Here is a 27,542-nt window from a genome sequence, read left to right as displayed (position 1 = left end):
AAACATTGAGCAAATTTTTCAGTTCTTTATCCAACATCAGCATTTATCTATGGAGAGCAGTTTGAAACCATCTGCATTGCACCAGGGCCCTGGCACATCTCGGCTCAGGAGGGAGGACCCTGAAGTGGGGTGAGGTATTTCTATGGAGCTGGGCTGTCTGCAGCCCTGTGGCCTGTCCTAGGTGCACTCACTGATCTCTGATGGAAGGTGGTCTTGGCAGGAAACCCGTCCACACCATCACGGACTCCATCCGTGAACACACAGAGGAATGAGTGAGCAGAAAGCCAATCTGTGTGGCACCTAGCTCCACTTACAAATGGCGCCTGGCTGAATGTACAAGCACCCAGCGAAACCTCGATGCACCCTCAGCATGCCTGTGCTGCATATACATAAGCCTAGGACAGATAATGTATTTTTAAAACTCTCACCTTTCTTTGTTTTTCTCTTTAAAGATAGATTTAGTAAAGTCTTTTTAAAGAATGTGTATTAGAGAGGAGGCCATTTTAAGATGTTTATATAAGTATAGTGATAACTTGTTTCACAATACCATCAGGCCTCCAAAACCAAAATAATCCTAAGCCATGTAATAGGTGTTTCTGCCTCAATTCAAGTTAGTATTTCCATCTTATAGTTGAATGTGTCTAAACCTCACAATATAAAACTATTTATTACTTCAATATTAATTTTGTTCATCAAGGGTTCCAGTTTCCAGTGATAAGACCAATAAGATACAACTGGTGTAGAGATAATCATATATTTTAGATAATATTTATAGTAAACTTTCTTATCAAAGTTCCTCCTCAGAACACATTCTATAGAATGTGAACAATGTTGATTCAATAGCTTCCAAAATAACTAAACACAAGATATGAATTTGTAACAGAATAAGCTCAAGGGAAAAGCATTATGAGCACAGGTAGCCATATGTGACCATCGTAACTCCATTTCTGCAATGACACTTCAATACTCAGTATTTTACTGAACTTTGAATGATTTCCATATCAGTCTGAAAGTATCAATTTCAGGTGAGCAGTTTAAAATCAGAAAATGTTCAATAGTTAATTATTACCCTTTAGGGTATTTCCTCCATATCCCTCAGAAGTTTTTCCAGAACATTCATGGATTTCCCTTAGGAAAAGGAAATGCCTCCACAAAGTGGAAAACAAACCACAAACAGGCATTCTGAATCAGTCTGCTTCCTAAAACAGATCAAAGGGGGATTTATGTGGTTTCTTTCGGAGAAGAAAGAAAGTCGAGTAAGAATGTTATGTTGGAAGAGGGAAACTCTGCCTTGTGAAATCATGTATCTCACCTTGGGTGACAGAAGGTAAGAAAGGACCCAGTCCAGGCTCAAGCAAAGCAAGCACTTAGTAAGTGACTGCAATCATCTTTAGTGATCACTTCATAAAATTCTACTCTAACAGCAGGTGATGGGTTCAAGAATCTATTTGCCATCATATTACTGACATAGGTATAAGGCGGCTAATAAAGAAGGTGAAGTTCTAGGTAGCATTTTAAATTAATAAGTCCAGAAGACCAAGAAAAAAGGGATAGGGAAGATAGGATTTTAAAGGTATATATGTTTTAAGCAGCACAAAACAAAACTTAAAATTTTATCATGCAGTAAAGCTGAATGTACAGTCACCCAGACTAAGACAATTTAGAGAAAACAAAGTGTCCTGGTCTTAGCAGTGGTAATTCTCAGCCCAAAACATGACAAATTTAAGAAAAGTTACATTTTAAATTTATTATATAGATTTAATTATATTCCTTCTGAAATATGAAAGAAAATAACTCATACCCTAAAAGAAGGTAAGATATGATAATATGATGGTGGCCAATTAATACACATAAATCTATTTTTCTGGACAGACACCAAATTACTTAAGAGGATTAAGAGACAATTCTAGAAGCAGCACTACCTTTAAGATTATTTGGCTTTATAAATACTGATTTCCAAAGTGCTAGAGGGCAAGTCTGAGCAAGCATTTGTGGTCACATGCATATAAGTCCCAACGGTTACTGAGGATGAGAAACTGTCACTATTACTGTACAACTTAAGAAAAAATTCATCTATTCTAATTGCTCACCTGAAATGACCTTGAACAAAATCTCTAAAAGTGTGGTTTGCACTTTTTTTCTTTAGACATAATCTGCTTCATTTTATAATCTAAGCAAGGCAAGCCTAGGACGACTGAGTAGGGGCAAGGCATCGTGTTTCTTACATGCAGAACATGGAGTTTTTCTATTTGGTTCCATCAACTCCCAAGTATTTCAGGCCCATGGAAGCGAGAGTTCCTTCACTGATGACAAGCTTGCTATTTCTAACTTATCATCGACAACCTTCAAGGGGTCCTGTTGAGGCATCCAGACTGCTGTCTGTGTCTGAGGCCAGCGTCTGCTCAGTGGACATGGATGAAATGTCATTGATAGATGACGACTGAGAAGGAGTGGCGTTGCTACTTACTGCTGCATCTGTGCTAAGAAAACCAAATATAATAAAATCTGAGGCATGACACTGCTGCAAATCCAGGCAATGAGACTTCAGGTCATTTCTCAGCTCTGTCCTTTTGTAGTTTCCTATACTATTAGTATAAACAAGAAGTTAGTTGACTGTACACTTTGAACTCTTCCTGGAGTCTTTCTTTAGGCTCAAAATCCCAATTATTCCTCTGTCTTTCCCTGCAATATTCTCTTTCTTCCCAGTGGCTAAACATCATCTATGTACTCATGTATAATCATGTTATTAACTACTTTAAAAATACCTGCTGGTTTTAAAAAGATATTAAAATAAAATTGCTGAATTTATCCTAAAACTATCAGTATCACAAAAGGCTTAAGCCCAAGTAGGATTCAAGTGTCATCAGATATTTCAATTATGATCATAAACACTTAGTCCAAGGAAAAAAGCATCAACCTTTGAAAAATTCTTTTGCAATAAAAATACCTTCTAAAAGAAGGATTGCATGCAAATTAAAAAAGGAAAAAAAATTAGTGGACTCTTGTTCATTTTATTTTTGCTTTCTAGATCCCCAAAGCTGACATGTTAAGGCAAATGAAACTATCCTATTTCCTACTATCTATATTTTAGTCTGGTTTGAACAAAAACAAAACATCCAGGCTCTCAGAGGTAAGTCTTAAATTTGTGCTGAGTTAACAACGAGCACCTAAATTTGTATTGAAGTTATATAATCTCTAGACACTTGACACATTTGTCATGCTGAATATAAAATTCAAGAATAAGAAGCAGTCCAACACGTACTTACGTGTGTGTGTGTGCATGTGCTTTCCAGTGGGAGTGGAGTGAGAAAATAAATATAACTAAAGAGTTTTGTTTAAGTAGAACCCTACAGGACACCATATATACTATGTCTTTAATACTCATACAATTACCTAATTGTTAGTCAGACTTCTACCACTAAGTAGAGCACGTAGAAAGATGAGAGAATTATATGAACAATTTTCTCAAAAGAAAACCCAATTCCATTTTATCTAGATTCACATTAATTTTCATTTTTAACTGGTTGGGGACAGTACAAAGAGGGTCATGCACATTGAAAAGGCTTTAAATTCAATTTATCTATTAACGAAACTGACAGCAGCTGTTACAAGGATGAAACAAGAATGTTCATAATATAGTTGGTTCGCTACCTGGCACAACAGTAAAATGTTAGCTGCCACCACCAGGACAAACCAAAAAGGAGAAGACTATTTCACATAAGGAGTTTTCAAATCCAATGCTGGTCAAGCTGGCATTTAACACACTGTTGCCACTTATAAAAAATGAATAGGGAAAGAAAAATATTATGCAGTCAAACTATTAAAGCAATCACTAACCTGAAGGTTGATCCTTCACAACACCATTCTTGCTTCTTTCTTCCCAATCCATTACTTCTTTGTAAATTAGCTCTTCAAATAGAAATGCAAGTTAAAATGCTTCATCAGTTTCTTTGCATCTCAAAATCCTGCTTCCAAATCAATTGGAACCACTCCAAGGGCACTGTGATGTGTTATTTTAATTGTGATAGACAATTAAGTAATATAGTTTACCTAGACCAAAATATAATTTGATCCATTATATCTTTTCAACCCAGCTATTAAGACAGCCAGGGACTTCCCTGGTGGCGCAATGGTTAACAATCTGCCTGCCAATGCAGGGGACATGGGTTTGATCCCTGGTCCGGGAAGATCCCACATGCTGCAGAGCATCTAAGCCCGTGTGCCACAACTACTGAGCCTGTGCTCTAGAGCCCGCAAGCCACAACTACTGAGCCCGCGTGCCACAACTACGGAAGCTCGGACGCCTAGAGCCCGTGCTCCACAAGAGAAGCCACCGCCTGTGCACTGCAACGAAGAGTAGCCCCCACTTGCCGCAACTAGAGAAAGCCTGCGCGCAGCAATCAAGACCCAACACAGCCAAAACAAAAAAACAAAAAAACAAGACAGCCAAAAATGTATGGTAGCTCTGGATCCATGATGGGGATTTTACAAAGTGGGGGGTGAGGGAGAGAGAATGAGAGAGACACACAGAGGGAGAGAGGTGGGGAGAGAGGGAGGGAAAGTACTAGCAAAGTGGCTCTAACAGAACAGTTTAAGTACTGGATATTCTCACATCTTTTTGCACATGTTTTCCTCCATCATTACTGTGGTTCTCCAAATAGAACCCCTCCAGACTGGTCAGAAATTAATCTAATTACCTAAGTTTTTTCTTGGCTTCAATCTCAGTTTTCCTCAATTTTCATTTGTAAGAAAAACTAATTACTTATTAACTAAGTAGCTTCCTAAAATTTTGCTATTCATGAAATAAAATTAGCATATTGCAAGCACTTAGTGAGGCCTATGGGTGTGTGCACATGCAGGTTGTTGGCATCCCTATATCCCGGGGAGGGGCTCTTGGGAAGGACACATCACCATGTTTGACTTGTGCTGACCATAGTTTTCAATTACTACTGATTCTGCTTTTTAATGAAAAATTTTTAGTTTAGCCTCTTTTTTACTGGTTTAGTTTGCTGTGGGTTGTTTGGTTAATCTTAGAGTGGTAATAATAACTATCTGCATATTTTTGATCTGCAATTTTCCCCAAACTCTTATTTTAAAACACATATATAACTACATGGCTTACAAATACAGCAGAAGTTCACATGACCCCAGTGGGGTCTCCCACGTCTGCTTTACAGGGCCCTGTGAATTGGGGTTACTCAACAATTTGCAACATGTTGTCAAGCTAAGTGTGATACAATCACTGAGTTTAGTTTACAAACCAAGATTTGATAATGTAAGATTGTGTGAAAAAACCTTTATTTTTCTCTTTTGAAGCAAATAATATGCAATTCATACAGTTCCTCTCTAATTCTGTTACCTTCAAGTTCTTTTTCTACTGGGAAGTGGGAAGAGAGAGGATAAATGGGCTGCAGGGTTTCTTGCCCCTCTCTTAGAAAGGCTATTGCCAAAAAGTGATGTTGCCCCCTTGCAAGAAATGTCATAAGTAACAATCAAAATAAGTTCCGTCTTTACCTTTCCATTCTTCAATTGCATGTTCTCTTTCTTCCAACTGGGCATCATAAATTTGAGGTGGTGGCTAAAAATTAAATTACAGGTAAAGTCAATAGTTAAAAAAATAATGAGGCATGAAGAAAAAGAATCACTTTGTAAGACTTCTAAAATATTTATAATATGGATGTAGTTTCATTAAATACTTGGCTTATTAAAGATTTCTTTATAAGTATGATTTTCCATCAGTTTCAGAATCAAATTAATTGAGGAAAAGTTAACCAAAAAAATAGAGCTATTATAGTCCTCTTAATAATCACACTCTAAAGACATCTGCCCAAATGTAATTATAAAATTAGTAATCACAGGCTGCTTCCTAGAGATCCACCCTGGACAAGGTACTGTGCTATGAAATACAGAAGCTGCAAAACACATTTCAGGTTTATATTTCTTCCTGTTAGAACTCCCAAACTCAATCCCCAATTGATAAATGGACTGCTTCAAAAATTTGCTTAAAATCACGTGTTTATAAATCAAATTCTTTTCATATAAAACAATGTTTAAAATGGTGGTTAAATGCATAGGCCAAGACATAATAATGAGCATGCCACTATGTGGTTATTTCACTTCCAACTAAAGACCATCCATACCAATGCTGCTACAGAAAAATGCACATGAGCACCAAACTCAGAAGTGGAACCCCCCTAGCAGGTACCTCTGGGGAAGGATGAACAAACTTGTGATTTTCAGGAAGTTTCTTAGCCTGACTGGATGCCTAAACAAGATGATGTAAAGCAAAGCCCAAGGCACAGAGCCAGGTACACAAATGGATGCCTCAAAAAGGTGATATTATGATCACACATCAGCATCTGCATAAATGAAGATAATTATATCACCACAGCATAAGCATGTTCACTCCTGAGGTACTCTGAGTAGAGCCCCAGTAACAAGAGTCCCAAAAGGGGTTGTGACCTATGTTACATGGCCTCGTTGTAATCAGGAGTCCTTTTAAATCTAGGACTTTACGCAGCCATTCCAGACTAACAGACAGAAGGTCCAAGGAAATGTATACCCTGCCTTTACACACAAGTCTTTTCAAAATAGATGCTTACCGCTTCTGCTTCAGCAGGGTCATACCAAACAGTGATATAAGGGTGACGCAAAGCTTCATCTACAGAGATTCGCTTGTCGGGATCTATCACTAACATTTTTGATAGTAAGTCTCTGGCTTGACTTGCTAGGGTAAAAACAAATATTAGATTAATAAAGTAATACCGTTAACCTGAAAATCACACAATAAAGAACTAAATGTGATAGCAGAGACAGAACAAAAATATATTAACTTTGAGAAATTGTTGATAGCTTCAAGATTATTAGAGTCTTTTTCTTTAATAGTAAGTCAAGCAGCCACTTCCACTACAAACCAGGCTTTCAAATGTGCTTTCAGCCTCTGAATCTGGGAGGGGAGAAAGACAGGGCACAAGGCTGAGAAGCCACGTCCAGGGAGGGTGCAGGAGCTAAGCTAAGGGCGGCACTGCCAAGAATGCAGGCATGAAGCATAGGCAAGTGTTTTTTCTTGATGCCACATCGAAGTGAAATTAGAACAGACTAAGGCACACAATGATTTCATATTTGCACAGTATAGAACACTTCACAGATACCTCTCTGCTTTGCCTACCTGTATACAATGTTGGCAACATACACTTTTTTTAAAATCTAGAGATTAGTAGTTAGAAAAAAATCCAACAACTTCGATAACTTGGTTAAATACAAGGCTCACCTAGGTTTTAGCAATTAAAATTCACAGGTATAGTATAGGCAAAGAAGAGATGGGGCTTTTCTGAATGAGGCACAGTTTACCTTGATGTAGAGAGAAACAAATCTATTCTTTCCCTTAAAACACTTAGTGATAGGCACAGGAGAAGGGGAGAAAGAGACTTTTAAAATTTCTGACTCTTCAACTGGGCTAGAATCTTTATTCAAGTATTCTTTATACCTGAAAACTGTGTGAATTCCATTTGCTGTAATTAACATAAGAGTCTTTCAGACTGATGTAAATATTTTGACCACAGGCTTCAGTTATGTCACTTTATTGAGGACAAAACTTCTAGGTCTTTAAGCTTTCTTTTTGAAATACCTGCATTCTACCTGTAAATGACTTTGAGAGTTTCAACTACTTTGTCTCTCAAGGTTCACAGCTTTTAGAATGCAAATATGAAGTGAAAGCTTCACCCAGTATAAGAAAAAAGGATATCTTACTTTTAATTTTGTCTCGTTCAGATTCTGATGGGAATATCCAATCTGGAAAGAGTTCTTCAAATTTGATTCCAGGATACTTTGGTCTGTTTTCTACGTAATTCCTCACAGTTGGCTGAAGTTTCTTCATGAAATCTGCAGATGGTGTTCCTAGCTGCTCAATAACTTTATTCCACTGATCAATATCTAAGGAGTCTCTTGAGGAAAATACAACTGAAACGCCTTATATTCATATTACATAAAGTAGCATCATTCAAAGAAAACTTAAATTATATTTATACTTATCAACAAGTAATTAACCAGGCCACCTCACTGGGTCAGCAGAAGCATTCTGAAATAATATTTGAAAAAGGTTTGGGCTCCAAGTTAAGACTATTTAAAAAAAACTCTGCATTTTTATAAACTCTGATCACAGTTTATTAAATCAACACGATGAAGTCTATATGCCTTCCCACTCTAGATCAAAATAAAGTTATCTTGTAACTGAAGAATACCTATGACTGAAAGGCTTAAACATGAAATTAGGTAGTAATTATATAGGCAAATTGAAATCAGTTCTCATAATAAAACTATGTTAGATCTAAAGCTCCCTAAAGTAGAGAGACCTATCTGACTGCTCAATTTACAGCTGGGAGCCACCCCTGCGAGGCAGGCCTGGCGGGATGGGGTGCCTGAGGGGGTGGGCAGGAGACAAGGCTCTGGACTTTCTGAGCTCTCACCATGTCCTTTCCCACTGTGGCTGTGCTTACATTGAGCAGCGACAGCTTTGAGAGGTCATTCTGTTTTACTTGGCACTGACCCAGACCATCACTGCAATACAAAGGAGTGTGTTTCATTTCCTTTCAAAGTATATGACCTGGGTTTCAGACTCCATTGTGTATTAGACACTCACTAGGTGCCAGGCAGTCAATCTCCCTTGGATCTCACCTTCCTATTTGTAAAATGCAGACAATACCAGCTTTACCTCTTTCACTTGGGGCTTGAGATAACTGGCAAGATGAATGTGGAAAGGGATTCTATTGATAAAACCATAAAAATTATACAACAGAACGCAAGCCAGAGGAATCAAATAAACAGCATCTTTAAAAAGTGACTAATTGAGGTATGTCTTAGAAAAATAAAATGACATCACTGTGAAAGAACCTAGGGAACAGACACGTTCTTTAAAGAACAAAGGAGAAGGCCCTCTCGCTTCCTGTAATGTCTTTCTTCTTGTTGCTACACCATCCACTGGAGGATTCCATCACCAATCAAACAATTTTTTTTCTCCCATCTTAAAGCAACAGCCACTCTCCTTTGGCTGAACATCCGTAACTTAGCTACCACTCCCATTTGCAGCAAAACAGAGTTGTCTATACTTGCATCCCTAACTCCCAGCCTCTCATTCTCTCTTAAACATCCTCTCATCAGGCTTTTCCCCCATCACTTCATGAAAACTGCGCCCATCAAAGTTGCAGGTGACCATCCCTCAATTCTCAGTCCTCACCTTTTTGACAGTGTCAGTGAGCCTCCCTCAGTAACCTGCTTCCTGGCCTCCAGGGTCCCTTGCTCTCTGGGAGGTGCCTGCCTAAAGTTTTCTCTTTCTCTTAGGCCATGTGGGGACAGGAGTTCCTTTTCTACCTCAGGTTACGAATCTAAAACAAATCTCTGAGAACTGTAATCTGGTTTCTGGAATCTTTTTCTATCTAATGTTGGAAAAAGTTAGCAAAATTGTCTTTGCAAAATGATGTAATCTCTGGGTGTGTTCTGAGAATGACAGTAGGTGACGTTATACATAAAATTATTATTAGTGACATTGCAAGATGCTAATATGTAAATTAAGAATTTTATATTACTTAATAGTGCACCAAAGAGTTCCTACACTTTTCATTTCTGTACTTTCTGAAGAAAACCTTAATTAATTAAAGAAAGGAAAGTCACAAAATGAATTAAAAATTGAGACAAACTGAATGTTAAGTAGGTACTTCTAATTATGTATCTTTAGGGCATTCCCTGGCAGTCTGGTGGTTAGGACTCTGCGCTTTCACTGCTGTGGGTCCAGGTTCAATCCCTGGTCGGGGAACTAAGATCCCACAAGCCTTGTGGCATGGCCATCAATCAATCAATCAATCAATCAACCAATCTTTAGAATACATCAACTTTACCCTTTTTAAATGAATTTATTTGCAAATTAAAGATCTCCTTATTTACATCTTGAAACAACTGAATCTAAGGTAAGGTTATGGAAAATTGCTAGAAAATTTATTAGAACAAAATAAAATGCTGTATTTAACTTCACATAAAATCTGTGATGTGAAAAATGTCAAGGAAGGTAAATAAAATGATAGGAATAAAATCTTTTCATTCCAGGTTTGTGTTGTGAAGAATTTATATTACAAATAAACCACCCCCATAAAATTATAAAAAACTAAAATTACTTTAATAAAATACGTATAAAACATGACTCTACAACTTAATTTCTTTTAAAGATAACCATCAATCTGCCAGCAGACAGAGACCACTTTCATAACAAAAAACAAAATCAAAAGACTAATGAAAATTTTAGGTGGTTAGAACACAAATGAAAAAGGGTATATGTGAAGAACCATGTTAGAGCAAAAAATATTGGAGATGGAAGAATATGAGGAATATGAGAAAAGAAAGCTATTGAAACTATCATATATCTATTCTCCTTTATGCTATATGTCATTAATATGATTTGCTGACCACAGTATTAGTTAACCTTTTGCATTTTATATTTATTTAAATGTCTGTTAAACTTCCCCAGTGTGTCACAAAATAACCTTCTAAGTGGATCTTCTAAAATTTTCTACAAAATGTCAGAAGAGTAACAAAACAAAAAAATGTAGCAAATATTGCTTCTCACAAACTTTTTACTTTAATCTTTTTCATTTAGGTCTTTATGTAGTGTGCTTCAGTTCTTACTTTGGAGGAAAATATTTTAATTCATCCTGGTAACTAATGAAATAGTATATTAAACAAATTAAACAAATTACAAATTATTGGCCTATTAAATTTAGACAACAACTTTCTAGATAGCTAAATTAACTGAATTAACTAAACAGAATTTTCATTTAAATATCAGAATACATTTGTCAAAGAGTAAATACATTTCTTATAAGCTATTTTTAATAAAATTAAGAACTAATATAAATTGGTTTAACTTAATTCTATGCCTCAATAAAATTGTTACAGGTAGTCAAGTAAAAAAGAAACATAAAATTGAACCATTTGGTGTGTGACACTAATTTAACAAACATAATCAAGACCCCCTTAGAATAGTCTAGAATTACGACATTTTCCTTTTGACCTCCTGCTGCCCTTGGTATTTATGGAAAACATGGCCGGGAAGGTCCCCCGGGAAGGATACGATCAGTGCCTTGGAATATCACACAACCTTTCACCAGCTCTCCCATGATGCAACCCACTGACCAGATATCAACTGAAAATAAAGTGAAATGACAAAATTATGAAGTGCCATGAACAAAACAAAGGTGAGAAAAAGGATTCTAACAGTGTACTAAACACACAAACAAGGAAAATAAATTGCTAGTAACGGGTGAACTTTTTTACACAGTATGAAATATTGCTGACCTCTATTTTGGCCTTCAGTTTGCAGCAATCTGGGCTTTTAGTGCCAAAGAGTCCAATACTTTACAGCTTCAGAAACAAACAAAGTCCCAGAAGCAAGAAATGCCTGTCCCCACAAAGCTGTTTCCAGGCACATGCCCACCCCTGCCCCCAGCCTTCGTGGTCAGTGCTGGGTCTCTCCCTGTGAAGGATACAGTCTCTTCCTGGGAACAGGACTTTATGGAGGACCATTTCTGCCATGATGCACCCGACAGACCAGATGTCCACTACCAAACACCAGGTGATTAAAACCAGCCAGAGACCCCCACACACATGTCCTTTCTCAAGCCCCCTCCCAAACAAAGACAAACCCAGCTTGTCAGCAGGACTTTTGTAAAATATGAACACCATGCCTCCAGAATGATCCTTTTCTAAACTGTCAAGTCAGCAGGGCCTCACAGGGACAGGCTTGCTGGGCTCCAGGTGAGGGCCAGAGGTGCCCCAGCTTCTGGCTGTTCACCATCTTCTGTGGGGGCCCAGCTGAATTACAGGCCTCAGATGACCAGGCAGAGGGCTATTTATTGCCCCTGCTGCTGGGGGTGGGGTGACAGAAGCTAACAGGGGACCTAATTTTCTCTCATGTCCACAGAGGACTGGAAGCCCACAGAGCTGTGTCTCTCAGAATGGGAGCACAGGTTATAAAACATCTGAATAAACTTGAAGCACAGCTCATTTCAGATGACTTAGGCAAACTTTCAGATTCTTTTTTTTAACATGTGAATGTGATTTAGTTCTCTTTGACAAATTTTTCAAAAGCTAAGTTTCAAAGAGCTCTGATATTGCATGAATAAGTTTTGCTGTAAAAAAATACCAATTTTACACACAAAAAGCACATGTTGTATTATTCCATTTATATCAAGTTCAAAAATAAGCAAAATCAATCTATGTTGCTGGAAATCAGGATAATGGCTTCCTTTGGGGATTGAGACCCAGAGCAGGGCCGGGAAGGCCTTGGGTGCTGCTGGTTATGTGGGTGTGCTCCCATTGAGCTGCACACTCGGGATTTGCATACTTTTCTGTAAGTATGTTATACTTTGATAAATGTTCAAAAATATTAACTTTAAAAGTGAATTTTTAAGTGGATAATTTTAGCCAATGGAAATATAAAATTAATTATTTCTCATCTGTGAACTATGATAATCTATGTATAACACAGTCTCCACATTATACTTCATACAGTTCACAGGAAAGAGAAAAAAACTAGTGATGACGAATAGCACTATTTTTACGCATCTCAGCATCTTCCAGTTCTGTCTGTACTCACCGTTCTCTTTGTAGCCCATGCCCAGGATGACTTCAGGTGCCCGATAATACCGCGTTACCACGTAGGGGGTCATCATAAAGTTGGTGCATGCTGTGCGAGCCAGGCCAAAGTCAAGGATCTTAAGGGTACAGTCTGACTTTACTACAATGTTGCTAGGTTTCAAATCCTAGGGCAGAAATGATTTAAATTAATAAAAGGAACCAAAGCATGCTAAGTAAACAATCTCACATTGGTAAGGATTTGTGAGTTATGTGAGAGTGCTGGGAGAAGGAGGAAAGTTAGAATTGAACCCTGGGGTTTTGGAACCATTTTGGAAAATCCTACTCTCATGTTGAAACTAATACAAATCAGCCTAGAGAGGCCAGATGGTTGCCCTTACCCCTGTGTGGAAACCTTCATGACACTCTTTGGCTTAAAACCTTCTGAGAGCTTCCACAACACCCTCTCCTCCCTCGCTCCATGCCTGGTCATCCTTCAGTTCCCAACACTCTGGCTCTTCCTTGCTGTCCAATACAAATATAACTCAGCTCACATGTGTAATTTACATTTTCTAATAGCCACCTTTAAAAAAGTGACTACAAAAGGTAAAATTAATTTTAATAATATTTTCCTTTATTCCAATACAGTATATTTCCAGAATATTCATTTTAAAATGTAACCAACATATAAAAATTATTAATGAGATATTTTACATTCTTTTTTTGGGGGTACTATCTTTGAAATCCAGTGTTTATTTACAATTATAGCCACATTCTGAGTACTTAATAGCCTCAGGTGGCTAGTGGCTATAATACTGGACAGCACATGGCTAGAATTCTCTGACCCTGGAATCTTCCAAAGGCTTCTTCTTTCCTTGGAAGAAGAATCCCATGATTACCAACCCCAACTTCCCACCCTTCCCTGGGACCTCCCACTCCCCACCACACATACTACCCTCAAAGTCCCTCCTCTGCCCCGCCCAGCACGGGCTCTGTAAGAGGAGGCCTCAAGGGCCTCTCTGTGCTCTCAGCTCTCAGCCCGGAGTCTGGCACAGCAAACTCTCAGAAAATGTTTGCTGACTGAATGTACACATCATACTCCACCACACTCTCAACACAACCTATCACTTATGCAGTTTTTTCCTTCATAACTCTAGGGACTTTCTCCATGGTGATCCCCCACATCCCAGACCCTTCCTCAGGCCACAGGAATTTGACTCTTGCCTTGGACTCCAGCCTGCAAACTCACCCTAGAAACTATGACTCCTAAACAATCCACATCTATTCTTTTCACAAGTGCTTTCCAATGTGTAGCTACAACGTCAAACTGCCAAGTCACACCACACAGTAAGACCGTCACTTTTAGTGACGTTTCAGGCCCAGCACCTGGCTGAAACTTTCCAATCAATGTGTCACCAAAGGGCATAGGTGTGCCTTGAGTGACGGCTGCCAGGTGTTATTGGGATAAGCAGAAAAACACTTAAAAATTACATCAGCTAAAATTATGTTTCATTACTGCTAAGCGCTCTCTTTCTAAACATCCGGAATTCAGTAAAATATAACTTATAAATATATATCGTTTAAAAACATAATTAAAATTCCCACCAAGCCCATGCAGATGCACTGGTCCCTGACTGGCCCCAGAGCACTTCTGCTGTGCATGTCCCGATGTGGAGATGTGCTGTGGGGAACACTGCCAACTCACCCACAGCTGCTATTCTGCACAAAGGAAAGCGAGTGAAGAATCAGCCCCACGCTCAAACCAGTGATCCCTTCCTGTGAGAAGGCAGTAATGCAGCTAAGGTAAAACAAACCAATCTGTTTCTAGGTTCCTTTTTTAAAACCAAAGAATATGGCAAGAATAGGCATTTTAGAATACAAATTACTAACACATAAAATAATGCTCAACTTCATGAAAATTAAAAACCCAAATGACAAGGAACAATTTTTAGTCTCTCTTCTGGCAATGAGGAAAAGATGGCAATACCCAATGCTGGAGGAAGAAGCAGAAACAGACCCTTCCTTACACTGTTGGTGGGGATGTCAATAGGTGCTTTCTTTTTAGGAGACTGATTTTTAAAAAAATTTGAGATGTCTATACTTTACCACCAGCAGTCCCTGAAATCCAACCTGGCCCTGAACTAACACGGTGCCACATGAACAAGGATGATTAGAGTAGTGCCACCAGCCAGTCTGATGAACTGCTGCGTGATTAGAAAACATGCCCATTCCAGCCACCTCCACCTGTCAGAAGATTGCCCTCTTGCACTGATTTTGTTGGAACAATGCACTTTATTGCCATCTGCTGGAAAACTATGATAATAAAATGCAAACCAAGCTGTCAAAGGTGTGGATTGTTGTCTTGGCAGGACTGGGCTGGGAGAGGCAGCCCTGCCTCCCAATGCTTGCCCATGGGAAGGTGCTTAAAGAGGTCTCAGGGCGCCTGAGGGCTCCCCACATGCACAGCTGCTCTCCCATCAGTCTCCACACACAACCAGAAGCAGCTGTCCACAAACGAACTGGACTTGTAGTGTGAAGATGGCAGAGTAAAGACAGTTCTGCCCCGTCAAATCCTGAAAACCATCCCCAACAAGGAAAACAAGAAACACACATTAAAATAAAAATGACACCTAAATTTGGGGGCTTGACCCAGAGTGCGGGGATGGTATCGCTGGGGCAGCCGATAAGGGTGCACGAAATATCTGCAACCAAAAAAGGGCAAGAGCAGAGGAGCGGGAGGTTGAGGCCGTTGCTATTCCTGGTCAGTTCTCGGTCTAGAACCCACGGACTGGAGGTGTCCTAAGAGGGAGAACCCTGCACATTGTAACAAGCGTCCACCGCCTTGATTTCCCCACAGGTACCTATGACCCCTTACTCAGGTGATGGTACCTGGGAACAGCAGACATTTGGAGAAGAATTAGACACAAGTTCTAAGTGGATACTGAAAGTCAAAGACTCAAAGCAACATCATGCCTCCTCTAGCTGGTGGTAGGGGGTGAGTTGTGGAGGCCAGGTAATAAATGGAGACTGGTCCAGATCTCTACCAGCTATATTAGGACATAGGCCTAGGGCAAAACTGTGAAAGAATATTGCTGTTCACCTCACATGAGTGTGAATGGTTTCTGATCGTCTTTTCTAATCAGTAGAAGAATGCATCTGCCCCGTCAAAGGCTACATGCCACACTTGAGGCCTTATTAATCTGCTCTAGCAATGACACCACGTCCAGCACAAGCAGCTGCGATCAGGACTACTGATCGGCTAAGGCTCGATGGTCTACATTCTCTAGCATCCATCTAGTTTCTTCAAGGGCTGGACTAGTGAATTAAACTGAGCTATGAGGGACCACCATCCTCGCATTCTTTAGGTTTTAATGGCAGCATTAATCTCCTCCATTCTCCCCCACCTCCCAGAGTTCAATAATGTTTTTGATGTACTATCTTGAGGGGGGCAGTTTCAGGTTTCCACTTGGCCTTCCCCATCATAACTCTTACCTCACAGACCAGAGAACCAATGTAGGGGTCACTCTGCTAAGAGTACCAACTGCCAACTGTATCAGTTCCAATCACACACTCAGGGACTGGGGAGATGACTGTTGGGTGGGTCCATGGACCCAGTGGCCCATTGTGAGCCACCAGACTTAGACACCTCAGGAATGAAGGTCTGGGTCACACTCAGGTAAGGCACAGAGACCTGCCAAGGGGATGGCTGAGGGTAGGAATAATGGAGAATGGAGAGAATGAGTACCTGTTGTGGCTCCGAGGTCAACTGTAGTGAAAGGGGCTATAGTTGGTCCCTTCCCCTCAGGAAGGGAAGCCCACGGGGAGCCTGAGGGGGCTGCTCCTGACCTGTGTGGAGAAGCAGAGCTGAGGGGGGCAAGGGTGGATGGTGGTAGCCATGAAAATGCGTACCTGGCTCTCTGCTGTGGGAGTGCAACGAACAGACACCCCACTGAGGTACCCTGACCCTCCCCTCTGCTTATGACAAGGCCACACAACCCACAGTGGCTCTTGGCTAATGACTGCATGGGGAAGGAGGTCCATTCTTATGAGACACCAGATTCCTCTGACGGGCAGCCCAACCCTCCTTCATGCCCTCTCTACTCCAAGGGGTCAGACTGGGCTGACCCCTGTCAGCTTCTCCACCTCCTCTGACTCACTCCCTCTGTTCTTCCTCACAGGCCTTCTCCCCATGCATCTCTTGCATGTCCAATGTCATCATGCTACACTAATGCCTTCAATGAAAAACCCCACATGCTCTATGGGGAGGGAAGGCAGCAGAGAGGAATAAATGACTTGGCTGAGTGGAGTAAATTCCAACCTCAGTGAGTGGCCCACAGTGAAATAATGTGGACCACAACTCCTGGGAAGGGCTTAGGAACTGAACGACAAGTACTGTGGAAGGCAGGATGGGGCAGGGAGCAGGACACTGAGGGATCCGGGGTGGGGGAAGGTTCACAGAAAGGTAGAGGTAGGCCTCCCAGATCCACACAGAGGTGTTGGTTCCTCCTTCACTCCTACTGGCCTATTATCTAGAAAAACTGAAACCAAGTTTCCAGACTCAGGCCTCAAGCACAATACCAACAGATCTGCTGGTATGAGGCAGAGGAAGGGCATGGGTGAGGGGTCCAGCCTGAAGACAGGGCGCTGTAGTGAAGGTCTGCATTTTACCACATGAGAACCTCAGCCCCACCCCACACAGCCTTTCATACCAGCAGCCAGACTGCTCTCCCTCCGTCAAGAGACCGGAGCCTTTCTAGAGAAACTAAATGATGTCCGGAGAAAAGACCTGCAAACAGAGACACCTGTGGCTATGTGTTGCTCTAGAGAAAAACCCCTCATTCAACAATCCCAACCCAGGCCTTCTAATCCTTCAGTCTTAAATAGGACCAGTGACAAAAGGTCACCAGACATTTGAGGAAAACCTCACATGTGACAGCGAGAGACCAAATGCACTAAAACAAATAAAACAAAACAAAACAAAACCTCAGGGGAAAGAAAAACACTCCAGGCAGCAATAAGAAAACTTCAAAGGGACTTCCCTGGCAGACCAGTAGTTAAGACTCCCAATGCAGGGGGCATGGGTTCGATCCCTGGTCGGGGAACTAAGATTCCACATGCCACACAGCGTGCCTAAAAACAAACAAGAAAAACCCAGAAAACAAACTTCAAAGAAATTCTAGCCTTGTAGAGATGACAGTGTCTCCATACAAGAAGAACAAAATGCTATTTACAATAGCCAAGACATGGAAGCAACTCAAGCGCCTATCAACAGACGACTGAATAAGATGTGGTATGTGTGTGTGTATATGGAATTACTCAGCCATAAAAAAAGGAATGAAATACTGCCATTTGCAGCAACATGAATGGACCTAGAGAATATTATGCTTAGTGAAATAAGTCAGAGAAAGACAAATACTATATGATATCACTTGGAATCTAAAAACTGATACAAATTAATATATATACAAAACAGAAATAGACTCACAGATATAGAAAACAAATTTGTGGTTAACAAAAGGGAGAGGGAAGAGGGGTATGGGATTAACAGATACAAATTAACAGACACAAATTAGGGGTATGGGAGTAATAGATACAAAACTACCATATATAAAGTAGGTAAGCAACAGGGAAATACTGTATAGCACAGGGAATTACACCCATTATCTGGTAATAACCTGCAATGGAATGTAATCTGAAAAAATACTGAATCACTATGCTGTACACCTGAAACTAACACAATATTGTAAATTAGCCATACTCCAATAAAAAAAAGAACTAAATGCTATAAAAAGGAACTTTTAAAGATAAAAAAGAACTCCAACTAACTGGTACTTCAGAGAAATATAGAATAAAGAACACAGTAAAGAAGGCATTCTGAAAGAAATAATAAAAAATTTTCCAGAACTCTATGGCATGTTCTTCCAGACTGAAGTGCCCACCAAGTGCCCACCACAATTAACGAAAAAAATTTCCATATCAAGGCATATCATCCTAACATTTCAGAATATAAGAAATAAAGAAACTTTAAAAAATGTTTCCAGAGATAAAACAAAACCCAAACCAGGGCACTTGCAAAGGATCAGTAATAAGAATGGCATTAGGAAGTTCAAAAGCCATACAACACTACACTACAACAGGGTACTGTATTTACACCTTAGAGGGGAACTGATTTGTAACTAAGAATTTTATATCCAACCGAATTATTAATCATGTTAGAGGGCAGAATAAAGAGTTTCAGCTATCTGAGGCCTCAAAAACTTTACTTCCCATGCACCACTTCTGGGGAAGCTATTGGAGGATGTGTCCCACCAAAACAAAGGAGAGATGGGGATCAGGAAGCGGGCTCCAACTCCAGAGACAGGTGAAGGAAATCCCCAGGAAAATGCTGGAGCGAGGTCCAGGATACGGTCTCTGCATCAGGTATGGGGGCAGCCAGTCCAGATGTGAGCAGGGCTGAGGCGCCAGGAGACTATCAAGGTGATGGAACAGCTAAGACATTTGGATGCAGTGAGAGAAGACTTAGATACCTGGTAGAAACCTTAGGGTTTAATTAGCAATAAGGACGTGGAAAACTGCTCCCTCCTTAAAACAAACAAAAAAGACCAAAACTCTAACAGATAAAAGACAAGTGTTGTTAACTCTAGGGACAAAAAGTTGAAAGGAAAAGAAATATAATCATGGTGTAAACATAGGCTTAGCTGTGAAAAGCGTTTATAGGGTCACGATGACGTAAAACACACTATGGACACTGATCCAAACCAATTACATTGTAACTATACTGGGAGGACAGGGGGACAGGAAAGGTGGCAGGTGAGGGGCACGATTGGTGAAAAAGAGCTAAATCAGTACCTTATGTCCCAAACTGAAGAAAGATCAACAAACAGAGATCTCATCATATTATTTCAAGATATGGAGATAAACACCAAAATAACAGCTAAAAGAACTGAAAGAATTTGTTCTGGGGAGAGAGAAATAAGAGGGAGGAGGTGGGGGCTCTTTTTTAGTAAGTATTTGTAAAATTATTTGATCCTTGATAAAAATACAAAACAGATCGACCAACTTATTCAGCAAGTTGCAGAACAATATATGTACAAGATGATCCTGTTTTTGAAAAATATAAGTTAAAAAGGACGTAAGTATAGACAGATATGCTAGTATTAGCATCAGTAAGAAAATGTGTCAGTGTAAAGTTAGGAAGGAAACACACCCAACTGCTATCACTGGCCTCCTCCAGGTGACAATGGAGGGCTGGGGACTTCCATTCAATTTTTTGAATTATACAAGGTAAAAATTGGTGGGATTACAGGTGTTTTATTTTTCAAGTAATTAAATTTTATGTTTAGAACGAAACCATCTTAGTAAGTGAAACCGAATGTGTGTATTTATGCCTATGGTATAGTATACAGAAAAAAGGACAGGAAAAGTTCACAGAAAACCGTTAACAGGCTTAAAGGGATAACTGCGGTTCATCACCTCTTGGGACCTGGAGGGGTGGTGGGTGTGCAAACAGGTGCCTTATCTACCTTTCCCACAATGACCACGTGGTACTTTCACAGCAGACACAAAGTCTGGCAGACCCACAAATGTGTGAACAGGAGGGCATAAGATAAGGGGAGGGAGATCCAGTGGGGAGGTAAATGGGATGGAGAGGTAGTTGGCGGAATCATGCTGGGCAAACCAAAACTTCCTTGGACCTTCTAGTCTGCAGGCATGGGCCTAAACCGCAGGGACGGAACAGCACCTAACACAGGCACATGCATGCTGCAGCTCTTACAAGGCCCCCTAAAACGGGAGGATATTGCTTCCCCATGTATGTCTGGGCCCAAGAGGGGAGATACAAGCAAGGCAATCTGTTTCCTTTTACAAAATTAATAAGGCCTAACATAATGAAGCCTAATAATCTGGGAACTTATTCTCAGTTAAGACTTTAATACAAAATGTATTTAAGAGAAATTAAGAGTGCCTTAATTTATATAAAGGTCTGTGACTATTTTATGAAGAGAAATAGAATGTTATGCTGGGGAATCTTTATTTTTAATTAAAAAGACTAGTGTTACTATTTTTAAAGCGAATTCGTCAACAGTATTTATATAATTTAAACTGAACACTTGGCGGCAGCAAAGGCTGTATTTTAAATGACTTAAGACTGGTCAGGAATCTTTGTGCCAGGCCCCCAACAGGCACTGGGAGGGCCAGGACTGGCCTCAGGCTGCAGACCTCACTCAGGCCTCAGGCCTCATGCTCACAAGGGGCAAGAGTTTGGCCCTCTCTGGATTGGTGGGCTCTGCTACTGTGTTAGGCCTCTGTTCAGTGGCTGTGATGGAAACAGCCTTTCCTGGCACCCAACAGATCCAAAAGAATTATTACTACTACACCATCAAAAATCTCTCTATTCTTTTTTGTATGAAAAGGCTTCATTGTTTTTGTCTCACTATCTTCTTCCCCCCACCGATTTCAGTTCAGAGAAAATACAACTTCTTGCTGTTGAAACATAATATTGAAAGACAGTCTGTCAACAAAATTAGTATAGTAATAATTTAAGGAATGCTAAGAATGTTTTCAATAAAACTATCTCTGCCTCTAGTCTCACTCAACATTATAGTTGCTAAAAAAAAACCCAAAAACAAAAAACCAAACAGAAAAACACAACTCTATCATAATCTGCTCACACAGCGGTACAAGTGAAGAAAATAACAAAAACTCATAAAACCAGCTTAGAGAATATCTCTCTGGTTTTTAAATATGTACCCCGACAGGCAACACCATCATTCAAATTCCAGCCTTGGCCTAGTCTAGAGGTCTGCCTGGAGCCTTTCCAAAAGCTCCCACCAGTATGGCTGGGATGCTGGAGTGGTAGAATTTTACGATGTAAGCAATGAACACTTGGGCCATAATTCACGTAAGACTTCTCAAGCAACTGTATCATATACTACTTGGCCTCTAACTTTCCCCCACCCCAAATCCAAATTCCTTGCTCACTAAAAATGGGATTTCAAATATGGAAAAACTATTAATACCAGGTAAATTTGGGTAAAGAATAAAGTTCTTTGTCCTATTCTTGCAATTTTTCTCTAAGTTTTAAGTTACTTTCAAATAAAAACTTAAAAAAAAAAGAAGTATTTTTCTGCAGTACTAGTCTGAACAGCTGGCTCATGCCTGCATCCAGGGTGGCTCACATGCACCCAGGCAAACCAGGCATTCCACAAATGTCTTCTAATCTCAACTATATTTGGAAGAGTAACATGATCCCATAGTTTATTTGGATTTTCAACATTGACAAATTTTTTAAAAATATTATGTTCTTTTGTAACTGGAGATTATGACAACAAAATGATTGTGATTACAAAACAAAACAAAACAATATGGTATCACTACTTACTCTATGAATTATACCAGCTGAATGTAGATGTTTAATACCACAGAGCATCTGGTAAAGAAGGTAGGACATTCTTTCATGGTCCAACTCCATATGAATAACCTGACATAAGTTAGCATCCATTAATTCCATAACCAAATACCTGAGGAAATAAATGATCAGCCATGTACACATGAAAATTATCCAAAATTCCTTTATGGTTATTAAACTAGAATTTTTATGAAATAGTAATAACTTACCACCTAGTCACTGCACTGGCTAAAGTAAAAAGATAACTTGTTTTCCCTAAACATTTATAAGGTATCTTGAAAAGAAGCAAATGTATAATGAAAGTTTGTAAAACTTTTCAAAAAATAAAAATAAAAACAACAACAAAATGCCTCTCAAGTTAAATATAAAACAATTTTTATATCATAGTAAATAGAATCTCAAACATTCAAATTCTCCTATATTTAAACATTTTTGCTATTGGATCATTGTTACCAATATAGAAACCACGCTGTTATTGCTCTCATTTTAAGAAAACTTTTGACCTTACTTCCCCCACCAGCTACCATCCTATATTTTTGCTCCCAATGCAAGCAAAAACTCCCCAAAGAGGTGTCTATACTTATCAACTCCAATTTTTTCTCCCATTTTTCCTTAATCCCACTTTAATCAGGCTTTTGCCCCCACCACTTTGCTGAAACTGTCCTCAAGCCTCCATGTCGGCCTTCCGTGTTGCTAAATCCAGTGGCCAGTCCTACAATCCTGGTTGACTGTGCCCTTTTCCTATCTCCAGCTTCTTACTGTTGAAGTGCCAGCACTCGGTCCTTGGTCTTCTTTTCTCTAACTGTACTTACAATCTTGGTGATCTCTGGTCTCTGGTCTCAGAACTTTAAATACCATCTATAGACTGACAACTACCAAATTAATACCTTCAACCCAGACCCCCCGCTGAACTCCAGGCTCATTTATCTAACTGCCTATTTCACAGTTCCACTTGGATGTCCAATAGACATCTTGAATTAAAACTGAGCTCCTGATTCTACCCTACCTCGCAATCTGCTCTTCCTGTAGCCTTCCACATCTCAGTTGAGAGCACTTTTATCCTTCTGGTGCTCACGCCAAAAATCCAAGTGTTGTTCTCAGCTCCTCTTTCTCTCATACCACACATCCTCTCTAGGAGCAAACACTGGGGTTCTACCTTCAAAACAGCGTCAGCATCCTATCTCTTGCCTGTACCATCACTATCACCCCTCTGGTCTAAATGCAGCCATCATAATCTCTCACCTGAATTGCTGCAATAGCCTCCTGACTGGTCTTCTGTGTCCTACCCCTAACAGTGGGTTCTCGACTCAGAAACCAAAGTTATTCTTTTAAAACATAAGTCAGATAAGCTCACTCTTCCTGCTGAAAGTCTTACTGACTTGTAAAGGAAAATCCTTACAATGGCCTAGAGGCCCAGCAGTGTCTGGCCCTGTCACTTCTTTGAGCCCACCTTTTCAACTTTCCTCTGCTTCCTCTGACCCAGCCACACTGGCTCTTGCTGTTCTTAGAACACACCAGGCACACTCCCCCTTCTGCTCCTTGACACTGCCTGTTCCTTCTATCTTGATACTGCCTTCCTCCAAATATCTGTAGGACTAACCTCCTCACCTCCTTGAAGGCTTTCTTCAAATGTCACCAAACCAGTGGGGTCCTTCCCTAACTACCCTACTTAGTTGCAACCGGACTCCTAACGCCCAGCACTTCTGATCCCCCTTACCTAGCTCCATTTCTTCTACAACATTTGCCACACATCCTAATGAATGACATCATTTCCTTATTTGTTATGTTGACTGTCTATCTTCCCTGGCTTTCCTGAAAGCTCTAGGAAGAAATATGACCACCTGCAATTCTTAAAAAATGAAAGGGATTTTTGCTGTTTTGGTCACTAAAGTATGCCAAGTTCAAGAGAGTCCCTAGGGCTTCCTGGTGGCGCAGTGGTTGAAAGTCCGCCTGCCGATGCAGGGGACACGGGTTCGTGCCCCGGTCCGGGAGGATCCCACATGCCTCGGAGCGGCTGGGCCTGTGAGCCATGGCCACTGAGCCTGTGCTCCGCAATGGGAGAGGCCACAACAGTGACAGGCCTGCGTACCGCAAAAAAAATAAAAAATAAAAAATAAGAGTGCCTAGCACACAGTTGGCAATCAAATATTTGTTTGTTTGTTTTTTTTGGCCTCACCGTGTGGCTTGCGGGCTTAAAGCATGGCGTCCTAACCACCAGACTGCCAGGGAATTCCTGGCAATCAAATATTTGTTGAATGAATGAATACACGAATAAATTTAGGATAAAGTTGTGCATTATATCTCAATAATAAATTAATATCTCATTTCATCATTACTAAGATAATTCTATTTCAGATTTTGGAAGTTTAATGACTTACCCATTTCAAATAATAATTATAAACACCTAAACCTTACAATTTGGCTTTCAGGGGACTAGAGAAAAACATGTTATATTTTATATTTCAGTAAAGGAAATCACCAGCATTAATGGCACTGTCTGCTCTGAAGAATTATTTTCAGTCATCCTTTATCTGTTGTAGAAATGATAACCATCTAGGCACAAATAGTTGAATATTATTATTCATTTTCCTTAATATTTCTCTTCCACAGAGAAAGTGGCTAGGATATCATTTAAAAATGTGTTCTCACCTATATTTCCTAAGTAAAAAAAGCAGTTACTTTCTTTTCTAAATTTTCAGTCTTTGATGAGCAGTGTATTGCCGAACAAAAATTATACTTACACATCTTGAAATTCTTCTAGAGTTTTTTGTGGTGTAAACACATTTAACAAACTAATTATCTGAAAAGAGAAAATTATATCTCAGCATGTCAAATGACTCTACCTGATTATAAAAATTAAGTTTAACATTAAAGTGTATTAAAACTACAAAAAAAAAATCACAGCAGAGCTTTGTATTTATTATTATTGTTATTGCTTTTACCAAAACATTCTATTACACAACATTTGAAAAAAGCTAAATGATCAGGATTCTCATCTTGGAAATAATATGCACTTTTAATCAAATCACTTTTATGTGTCCCCAGTAACTTATAGAATTTTAACACATAATGTCTTTCTAGCTCTGAACATAAAAAAGTAGCAATTACAAGTAGAAAAACACTAAATAAAGCAATATGTTAACTCTGAAAACTTAAATACAATATTCAAATTTCTAAAAAGTTTTGAAATGTGAAGGCTAAGCTTATATTTTTGGTATGATAAAGATGAAATGCCTCATAGCATTACCTATTTACATTACCTTTACGTAAGGAGGATTCAAGAACTGACCCCACCACAGGCCTTGGTCCTGGCACCCCAATGGTTAAACAATGAATTCTGCTGCTTGAGCATCAAACACACGTCCTCAATCATTTCAAATGACTGAGGGAAAGATGAATTATTCAGTATATAGGATTGGAGTGGCTGGCTAGCCAAGGGGAAAAAAAACTAGATTCATACTTCAATCTTTACACCAAGATAAACTCAAAATGGAACAAAAATTTAAATCTAAAACATGAAACCATGAAACATTAAAATATGAATAAACATTTATAAAATTCTAGTGTAGAAAAGCCTTTTCTAAGCATGACAGGAAACCTAGGAGATTTGATTATGTTAAACAACAACAACAACAATCAGTATGACAAAAACAACCTAAATTAGGTCAGATGGAAAAGAAGTGAGGGTTGACAGTTTTAATATACAAAGATCTTCTATAAATGCATAAGAAAGAAACCAACAGTCCTAGAGAAAAATGGACACAGGCCATGAAAAACAAACTCTCAAGGAATAAAAATAAATGGCTAATAGAGATATGGAAAGAAAATCAACCTCACAAATAAAAATAAGGTATCATTTGTCATCTATCAGTTTGGTAAGGTAAAACAAAAGATCGACAGTATGTAGCTCTGGGGTATTTTGAAATAAAAGACATACTCAGATACTCAATAAAAGTGTAAAATTGACAGTCTTCTTTGAGGTTAATTTGTCAGTATATATTATTAAAACTAACAGTGTGCATAGTCTTTGACCCAGCAATCTTGGCCAAGGAATTCACCTGGACAAGCGTGCAAAGATGCAATGTATAAGGATGTTCACTGCAGCACCGCTTATAATAGCAAAACACTGGAAACAATCTAAAAATCTGATAATAGGTGATTGGTTAAATGAATTACTGTGCATCTGTACTATGTAGCCATTTAAAAAATGGTTTATATCTATGTTCATTAATGTATATGAGATCTAGCAACATTCCACTAGGGAAAAAGCAGGATGCATAATAACATAACTGAGCTTATTTATGTATGTGTGTACATATATGTACAAGAACGCTCACCAAAATGTTAATGATAGTGACCTGTGGGTGGTGGGATTCAAGGATTTTTCTTTCTTGTTTATACTGTCTGAATTAAAAAAAATAATAAACATATTTTTTTGTAACCTGAGAAAAAAACTTTTTTACTTTTTTTTAAACCTGTAAAATAAAGCATGCATTGGAGAATTTAAAAACAAACTCAAACCACAGACTCAAAAGACTGAACCTATCTTAGTTTTGTGTTTAATGTCCCTACACCAGAAAAATCCAGCATAAATGTTACAACAAAAGGAGCCATATAGAGTTGAGTGTACTTTTAAATACTTATCCCCCCCACCCCGTAACAAAAAGAGGTCACATGGGAGGGGATCTCCAAAGCCCCTGCCAGACTTAACATTTTATAATTTTATAACATGGCAAGGTTATCAAAATCAGGTTCAAAATAATGCTCAGGCATCAGTAGTAGAACATAAAATGGGCCTGAGTACCTCATTTTCTAGAGATATACTGTTTTTCCTTAAAACTTACAATGCTTTGATTTCTGTAGAGATGCCAAGTACAACTATCTTGAATATAACATCATCTAATAACATTTATTTAAATAAATGTGAATATGTAAAAGCTACTTATAGAACAACGTTTTTCTAAAAAGTATTTGGATATTTTTCAATTTGCCAGGTCAATACTGTTGCCATTTTATACACAGGGAAACAGTGAAAACCAAATGGTTACAAGGTTATTTGACATTCCCATCTGTGCTGAGTGACCTAAATGTCTATGGACAATGATGCCTCTTGCTGACTTCAATATCCCCAATGTTGATTAAAAATTCTGTCAGTAAAATATAACCATTTAAATAGTATTTTTATCACTAGTTTACCCTAGGTCTAAGCTCATTGTATCTCCAAAGACCCAGATGATTATGACAGCATTGACAACGTTAAAGTATTAGAGGAAACATAGACATAACTTACATTTTTATGATTGACACATTTTAAGAGGACAAGTTCACGATAAGCTCTCTTTGCATGAGTCTGATTCTGAAAAGGACGGCTTAGTTTCTTGACTGCAACATTTATCCCAAGAACTGTATCAAAAGCAGCACTATAATTAAGAAATATAATAGGCAACCCATTAGGATGATCTTGGAATAGACAGCAATGCAGAATGTACATTCAATGTATTATCTTTTTAAATGAATA

At 39.1% G+C, this 27,542-nt stretch overlaps 1 protein-coding gene across 6 annotated transcripts in view; it reads right to left on the bottom strand.

Annotated features, from left to right (window-relative positions):
- Positions 1-2,332: 2,332 nt before the first annotated feature.
- MAPK9 (mitogen-activated protein kinase 9) overlaps positions 2,333-27,542 on the bottom strand; it is a gene marked incomplete at both ends in the record, with an annotated part of 37,615 nt that continues 12,405 nt past the window's right edge. Inside the window, 10 exons of one of the 6 annotated variants that reach the window (XM_079703894.1) lie at positions 2,333-2,480; positions 3,834-3,909; positions 5,515-5,578; positions 6,603-6,727; positions 7,750-7,932; positions 11,532-11,603; positions 12,641-12,806; positions 21,998-22,136; positions 24,766-24,824; positions 27,315-27,444. In XM_079703894.1, the coding sequence (XP_079560020.1) occupies positions 2,333-2,480; positions 3,834-3,909; positions 5,515-5,578; positions 6,603-6,727; positions 7,750-7,932; positions 11,532-11,603; positions 12,641-12,806; positions 21,998-22,136; positions 24,766-24,824; positions 27,315-27,444 (1,162 nt within the window). Of the gene's footprint in view, positions 2,481-3,833; positions 3,910-5,514; positions 5,579-6,602; positions 6,728-7,749; positions 7,933-11,116; positions 11,189-11,377; positions 11,407-11,531; positions 11,604-12,640; positions 12,807-21,997; positions 22,137-24,765; positions 24,825-27,314; positions 27,445-27,542 lie in introns of those variants that run through there. The other 5 variants (XM_079703893.1, XM_079703891.1, XM_079703890.1 and 2 more) reach the window with 5 other exon arrangements.

Source organism: Hyperoodon ampullatus (genome assembly GCF_949752795.1).
Source record: "Hyperoodon ampullatus genome assembly, chromosome: 4".
Lineage (NCBI taxonomy): Eukaryota > Metazoa > Chordata > Mammalia > Artiodactyla > Ziphiidae > Hyperoodon > Hyperoodon ampullatus.
This window is presented reverse-complemented; position numbering and strand designations above follow the sequence as displayed.